Here is an 8,468-nt window from a genome sequence, read left to right on the forward strand (position 1 = left end):
GAGGGGAGGGGAGGGGAGGATCTGAAGAACTTTTTAAATGATGGCAAGAGCTGTGTGAAAGCTGTTAAAGACTTGTTCACATTTGTCTTTTTGCAGCCTGTCTCAGATTGGAGTTTTCCTTTCCTATCTTTTCCTCTCCTCTTCTCCACCCTCTTCCCATCTCGTTCTCCATAGGATAATTATCTGAAGTCTTTCTGAAAGATCTGTCTTAGCATCTGCAGTATGTGCTATTTTGTTGCTTTGAAGATATTTCATGCTGTGTGACCAACTAGGTGGCAATGTTATAACTCGTTGCACACATACTTCTATGTACTTTATCGAAAATATAATGAGACAATGTGGTCTGTATTAGAAACTGCTAAAGTACATCGTGTTGCAGCTGCTGTGATGCATTGTGCCAATTATGTTGCTGAGTATGCATTCTGTGAGTGTTTAGTAAAATGTGATTGCATTAACTTGCTAGTTCTTGGGGGGGGGGGGCGCCTCCATTTCTCTTAGTGTCTTGGATAGTGAGGGTCAGATTCTCAGAGTAATTGTGTTCTTTTACACCAAATGAAGAACTGACCTCTACACTAACTTTGAGGGAAAGCAGTTGTGGAGTTTTTACTTAATTAGAACTCCATTGTCCAAGTGAATTAAAGTTATTTTTAATTTCGTCGCTTTAAGCGCTCAAAAAATTATATGGCAATTATTCCTTGATCTTTACATTTTGTGTATTCTTAGAATTATTTAATGGCCCACACATAGCACTCATGATATTTTGTAGCATCTGTGAATAATTTGGTCCAAAGATCTCCAACATCTCCCAGACATAAATATACAAAGCCTTAGATAGTTTAATTTTACAAACACAAATTCAGTGCTGTGCAGCAGCATGTGGTACCAAGGTGCCAGAGATACCAGAGACTGAGCTTCAGACAACAAAGGGAAGTTCAGGGTCGCTCCTTAGCAAATAAACTCTGTTGAGAAATGCAATGTAATTGTTTCAGCACAGCATTACAGTGCTACCGTCATGTTGTGTTCAGTATTTCACATTTTTGTTAATGTACAAGTTCTGTTGATGCTGTATGTACTAGCCTCTGTACCATGAAGCACGGCACAGTCTAGCCAGACTCAAAGAACAGAATATCAGCTAAGCTCACATTACTAAAAGGCCCTTAGGAAGAAGGTGATGCTCAAAAAGTAGTGGAAATCAGAAACCAAAATTCAGTTCCCAATTGGGCTGGTAAGATAAGATAATAATTTAAACTTAAACATTTATACCTATGCATATACATAGTTGAGTTGTAAAGCTTCTAACAAACTGTGAGATTTTCAAAGTAGCCTGCAGAAGTACTGAATTCTCAGCAAAATTTCATGGGAGTTTGCCACCTCAAGACAAAAGATTCATGGCTTTTCTTTGAAATGGTTAATTAATATCACCATAAATACCTAATGCAGAAGATACAAACTTCTGAAGAGGGACAGTGTCTTCTGGCTTTTACTTCCCAAGTGTGTTTAATTAAACTCACATTTACTATTTAACTTCTTCAATGGAGTCAACAGAAAACTGATACATTAAGCATTATCAGCTCAGTGTTTCTAACTGTAATTTTACAAGTTAAAGCTCCTCCTGGGCACGAATCTTTGAGCTTCCTCAATTCTGGTCACTTACAAGGCTTGGGTCTTAAATCCTTACCACAAACTAAAAAGAAAAATATTCGGCAAGAAGAGTTCAAGACCTAAACTTCAAAAGCTTCAAAATTTGGCAACAAAGAAAAATTGTGAAAATGTTTAGGATTCTTCAGGAGTTTGACAACAGAATGAGTCTTTAGCTACTCAGCATTTCCACTTTTGATTACAGCAATTAGTTGAAGCCACAGAAAAGCACACTCAAATAGGAGATATGAAAGAAAACAAAAAGAACAAGGCAAGCTTTTTCAGACCAAACAAAGAAGCAAGCAGACAAACAAAAGGTCTGGATTTCAGAATGAGTTTTGAGTGAAAAGCTAATTTCATTACATTTCAGTTTCCTCTCTTGCAGCCTACCGTGAGTTGTTCATGGGTTAATTATAGGTAATCAGATATATTTACCATTACAATAGATCCCTCTTATACACTATTTGTAATCTACAGTTTTCCAAGAAAACAAAGTGCTTAAATTTCTAATAGTTAAAAAAAAAAAAGAAAAAAAAATGTGTTTTGGGGAAAGAAAAAGCAAATTGCACAATAAAATTTAATTGAAACGAGAGGGCAGATCCTCACGGATGGTTATTCATTCTCACTCAGATGGAAAAAATGGGCTGTAATCTGGCTGTAAATTGCTGCTGGAAAATTCAATTTATGCATCTGTTCTGTTCCCTCCTGTTCTTTTGATGCAACGTAGCTGTCCTTCAGCTGCTTGGACCCTAAGCTAACACCTACACTATTTACCTTCCCCAATGCCCTGAATCATTTTGCCTAGAAATAAGATCTGTTCTGGGACATAAGAAGATTTCCTCCAAAACACAGCTAGTATAGCACTTCGTTTTATTAAGCATCAGTGTTATAACTGCCTGACATAAATGTGTTTATCCCTTTGCAACATGTAGCAATATTATTCCATAATATTTAATCTTCCATGCTGTCAATGTGTTTCTTATCTTTTCTGCATAACTTCACTCAGCAAGCGATTAGCACAGCCTCACAATTATGGTCCTGTAAAGCATCCTGCTCTTCTCAACACAGCACTGCAAATCCCAGACAGGGGCTGGTAGTGGTGTGAGCTAACTCTCACTGATCACAGAGGTAGTTTGACAGTGGCATCTAACAAACAGGACTCGGGGTCACTTGTGTAGGAGCTTATACTACTGTCTCCCAGCTGTTAAGAGAGCAGAAAAAAGCTGGGATACTATGCATAGCCCTACCCAATCTACCCAAAACTGAAAAAGCCTCCTAACCAAGTGTTAGGAGGATGAGTGCTTGATCTCAGTGTAGTACATTCTGCCACTGTGTCATTCTGCCACTGGGCAGCAACGAAACACATTGTTAGAATCACAGAACGTGCTAAGCAAAGTTGTGAACTTCAAGTCTTGTTTACATCATCCATCAATCAGGTGAAGGGAAAAGATCGGTCATATTGATTACAGTCATTGGATAGTTCTGGGTTGTAGGTCGTTTGACCTTCCCCTGGACCTCTGATTATGATTAGATCTTCAATAGATTCAAATTAGTATGGCTGTACACAGGCAAGAACAACACTGAGCAGGAGGAGCTGAGAATATTGCTTGTTAAAGATAACACAAAAAGAAAGAAAAACATTTGCTGGCTTTATTTGTATTATGCTTCCATAAGTTTAGAGGATTTTATCCAATACAAGGAGCGCACACTCCGTCATCCTAATATGCATGTTAATAGGGAGACTTAACAGCTGTCAGTGCATCTGAAGAGAAATGTTCATAGGAAAAAGCATCTAAAATGAGCATACAAGAGAAGTAATGTTGGATCTGTAATATTTCAAATACAACAGGATATGCATTCAAGTAAATGTGTATGCAAATTACATGCAGCCCCGAGGCTCTTGGAGAGTTTCCAGTGATGCCCTCGAGGCTGCAAACTGCTGATTTAGCATATGAGCCTAACTACTATCAGTAAAATGAATGCATTAAAATAATATTGGAAGAATGTACGTATCAGGGACTTTTAAATAAGGTAAATATTGGTATAGGATCTGGGAAGCTCCCATGAATATTTGATTTCCAGTTGGAAAATACTGTGATTTTGTGATTTTTCCTCATTTTATGTGGAATAAACAATGAAAACAATCAAAAATTGTGAATCTTTAATTAGTTGTACTCATGTTATTTTTGAGGATAATTATGCCACAACTATGAAACTTGATTACAAAAAAATTTGATTAACAAACTTGATTCATTAAGTACATCTTCTGTGCTCCTAACACCTTTTGATATGAATAAAATAAATAGGAATTAAACATGAATTCTCACTTCCCTCTCCCTAATACTTTTGTGCAATGTAGATCAACTTTTTAATAGAAAACCTTAAATATAAAACATCAAAATCTTATTTTTCTGATCAATTCCACACACTAATGTATCAAAACCTGTAAGAAAAGAAATTTGGGTAGCATACAACGCAATTAATTTGATATAAGGATACAATAATTTATTATTAATTTTCTTAAGTACATAAGGGACAAAAACATTAATTGTATGTGCTTTCCAAAGAGTGTCTGCCATTTTTGTTCTCAATATTTAAGAAAACAGACATATATGAGTAGTGGTGTTTTATTTTGTTTTGTTTTCACAGAAGACCGAGCTTGAGCATCCTCATCTAATATGTGATCCATTGTTGATTTTGCTCTGTAAATTAAGAGACTTAATGGAACATTGTCCATATCCCATCTGCAAAGAACTTTGTCCTTAATTTGTTCAAGAAATATGAAAGAAAGAAGCTAGAAAAAATAGCAACTAAATGTCCAAACATGAAAATTGACAGAGTTTGCAAACGAAGGAGTTACTCGTTGTTATCCTAATACTTGACTGAGCACTGCTACAGATTTGCTAAATGTTCATCTTCATCCTGTCCTAGTCAAATTAATCTCTGGTGGTGTTTTATAAGCAACTGAAAGTCTCTCTCTATACCTGCATATTTAATTGTTTTCTCACTGCTTCACACCCATTAAATATTACTGATAAATTACTAATTCACAATGCAACCAAAACCAAAACATCACTCTTGAAAAGTGGGCCCACGTGAACCTCATGATGTTCAATAATGTGAAGTGCAAGGTGCTGCACTTGGATTGGGGCAATCTCAAATATGTGTACAGACTGGGAGAAGAACTCGTGGGCAGCAGCCCTGCGCAGAAGGACTTGGAGCTCCTGGTGGACAAAAAGGTGGACATGAGCTAGCAGTGTGTGCTTGCAGCCTGTACTGCCAATGTTATCCCAGGCTGCATCAACAGAGGGGTGGTAGCAGGGACAGGGAGGAGATTGTTCCTCTCCACTCTGCCCTCATGAAGCTCCATCTGCAGTACCGTGCCCAGGTATGGGCCCCCCAGACATAGAAGAGCGAAGATTTAGGTTAGATGTTAGGAAGAAATTATTTAATCAGAGAGTGGTGAGACACTGGAACAGGCTGCCCAGATAACCTGAATATGCTTCATCCCTGGAGGCATTCAAGGCCCTGAGCAACTTGATCTGGTTGATGGCAAACAACCCATGGTAGGGGGCTGGAACTGAATGATCTTTAAGGCCCCTTCCAACACAAACCATTCTATGATTCTATGATTCTCTTCCAAACCGTATATTTTGATTTGTGTTTTAAGTCTCATCCATTCAGAATGTTTCTTCTTTCTTTTTTTTTAATTAAAATGTGCATTCCCCAAAAGATAGTTGAGTTTCTCATAGTGAGTATATGAGTAACAGAAGCTATATCTACATTCTCAGTTCTCTGTTCCTGAAAACAACTTCAGTAGTACAGCAGTGTTAAATACTGCGTATTTAAAAGCCATCCAGAATGTAACTAAAATTTACTGACAAAAAAAGGAAGGGAAAACAAACAATTCAAACCCCTATCCTTTTAGTCTTTTTCTTTTCAATTAATTGCAACTTCATGTACATGCAGATGATGCTTAAGACATAAAATTGATATCTGTGTGTGAATCAAAAATGATAAGATCAAATACTAAGTAGATTCAGAACATGTCTCCTTGTTATTGTTATTATCTGGACAACAATCAAAAAAATGATTGTGTATTGCTTGGAAAACTTACCATTCAGAATTTCAGGGCTTTATAAAATGAGCAGAAAACACCCCCACTTGTTCCAGTACCTTCATATTGAAGTTTATACACCAAAGGGGGTAAGATAAACTGAGGAAACATTTATTGGATTGCTTTTGCAAATCCCTAATTCGACCTCTCACGCAAAAGATATTGAGCAGGGCTGTGGTGAGCAAGGCAGGCATGGAAACTGTGTAAAAGGTATCATCCCTCTCTTCCCTGAGTATCTCAGGAGGCACAGAGAGGGCCAATGGTCACCTCTGTGCTCAGGTCCTCAGGGTATCACTGCTGCTAAATGTGATTTCAGGCAGATCTGTGGAAAGCCTTTTGTTATCAGTTACCAGTACACATTTTAAGAAATAATCTGGGAAAATTCTATTTACAGCACGGGTCTGAAATGTTATTGGATGGTTTTCTGATGTAAAAACTGCATTGTTTCAAAAATCTGTGTGGGAAGAAAACAAAAAAATGCCTTCCCTGGCTGCTTTTGTGTTCCTAGCCTTCAATAGAAACAGGTTTTTTTGTTCAGTTAAGTGTTCTGACAATAGAAATCTGTAATGCAAATATATAAAATGAAGGTTTCATGTATCAGCACTGCTGCATCTGATGTGAAAACCATTTTCTAGAGACCTGCTGCACTCAATTACCCAAATCAGATTTGCCCATGGACTACAGCTTGCATTTGTATCCATTTCATGAACAGTGAGAGTGTGGAGAGAACACTGTTGTGTTTGTAAAAAAACTTTGGGCATGTAGAAGATTCATTAACTAAATTGTTAGCAAGCACAGTTGAGTTTTGTAGTGTGGTAGAAATCTGCTTTAAAAATACAGCAAATAGGAGAAATCTCCTTCAGAGACAGCCTCACCTTTGTATTTTGGTATTCTAGCACTTTAGTTACCACTTCTTTCTTCCCATGAATTATCTTAATATAGAAGGAAAAAATTCTCCATGCTTTGAAGGAAGCAGACTGGTTTTTAAAGATTTTTGCAGATCTGCATAACAAACAGTGAGACTGGGGATACAAGTCAGAACAGAGGAATAGGTAGCATCACAATCTGCAGCAAGATTGCACGACTGAGGCAGTCCTTAGATGAGATTGACTGGACTTTGTGTTTGTTCATCTCTATTTTCATCTGCATTGCCTGAAGACCCTAACACTGCCCTACAGCTGACCAGTACTGAGCTGGGATTTGCTAACAAGATCAATGGGGCAGGAGGAACATCCTTCACATACTGGCAGACAAACAAAGCATTTGCTGCCGTGCCACAAATTCTTCGTGTATCCGTATTTGTAAAGGATCTAACACTGCTGAGGAGGTAGATTTATATTTACTTGAGCAATAGCTAAGGTGGGAAGCAAGTGCATATTGCCATCGGATGGTCATAAATGAGGACTTTAGTTAAGGGTGGGAAGATTAAATAAGTGCAATGGATTTTAAATATTAAAAAAATATATCAGAATTAATGTGTATTCAACTGTAAATTACATTTTGATTTTATCTTAAATTCTGGAAATGTACTGAGAGAGGTTATATCCAATAAGCAACATTATGGTAAAGATTTGAGCAAGAGAACAGTTGTTGCTTTATATAATATCTGCAGAAATTCTGATCTTAGCCAAGCATCTCCCAGCGCTAAGAATGACCTATTGTAGTCAGCAGGATAGAAAATAGGAGAATCAAGAGCTCTTTTTTTTGGGGGTTTTTTTTTGGAAAGATTAAAAAGTAATTAAATCAGAAGAGTGCACTAAACTACACTTTAAAACAATTTTTGAAAGAAAACATAAACTGTATGTAAACAGGATGTGTCTCTAGACAGATACAGGTTTGTCTATAAACACATTTTTTTGAAAACATACGTGAAGATTTTCTCAGTGACATAATACTATAAGGGCCATTCAAATTATGTATCACTCAACAAAACTAATATTTTCAGTGTGTTGCACCCTTTTCTAAACTATCCTTTCTTTTACAAATTTAATGCTTTGATTCACGTAAAAAAAAAAAAAAAACCAACAAAATAAAACAAAACAAAGCAATTCAGAGAAACATGGTTATTTTCCTAATCAGTCTTTGCTTACTGTTTGAAATACGTCTCTCCCGAAGAGCAGCTAGTGAATCTAGAAACACGTCCATGTGTTTGTCTCAGCAGAATCCCCATACCTTTATGGCAGTGGAAGCAATCTGGATGTGATGGAGTCTGCGCAGTGTGCTGTCCCTGTCAATGAAGTAGGAGGCTGCGAGCTGGTGCAAGGTCTCCAGAGTCACCACAGAGCTGTTGGAGCTGGGATCACTTCCATCTGACCTCTTGCTCAGCTTCCTTTTGTCCACAAAAATTGTGAGCGACTCCTCTCCTGCATACAGAAACAGAAACCACAGTCTCCATCAGTGACATCCTCTGCATCTCTTGTTTTGACAGAAATAAGGTGTCAAGTTGATGCTTGCTATAGCTATTAGATAAACCTCCCTGGTGGTAAATTGAGGTACTTCAGTGCTTAAGCACATGCACAAGAGCTTTCATGGACTCAGTGCTTAATAGGATTTCAGATGACCATTTTCAGACAAGAAGTTATAAGGATGGTTTTTAAAAATACACTGCCCACTGTCAGCATGTAACCTTGCTCTTAAATTTTTCTGGAAAAAAAAAAAGATTAAAAAACAGAAAAAAGATAAAAAAAAAACAGAGGGGAGGGGAGGGGAGGGG

At 37.4% G+C, this 8,468-nt stretch overlaps 1 protein-coding gene across 1 annotated transcript in view; it reads right to left on the reverse strand.

Moving 5' to 3' along the window:
• BRINP3 (BMP/retinoic acid inducible neural specific 3) overlaps window positions 1–8,468 on the reverse strand; it is a 180,062-nt gene that overhangs the window by 68,291 nt on the left and 103,303 nt on the right. Inside the window, exon 3 of the mRNA XM_042819746.1 lies at window positions 7,928–8,118. Coding sequence (XP_042675680.1) covers window positions 7,928–8,118 — 191 coding nt within the window. The remainder of the gene's footprint in view (window positions 1–7,927; window positions 8,119–8,468) is intronic.

The sequence above is a fragment of the Centrocercus urophasianus genome, unplaced genomic scaffold (assembly GCF_019232065.1).
Source record: "Centrocercus urophasianus isolate 14NV4802_14NV808 unplaced genomic scaffold, USGS_Curo_1.0 seq_18, whole genome shotgun sequence".
Taxonomy (NCBI): Eukaryota; Metazoa; Chordata; class Aves; order Galliformes; family Phasianidae; genus Centrocercus; species Centrocercus urophasianus.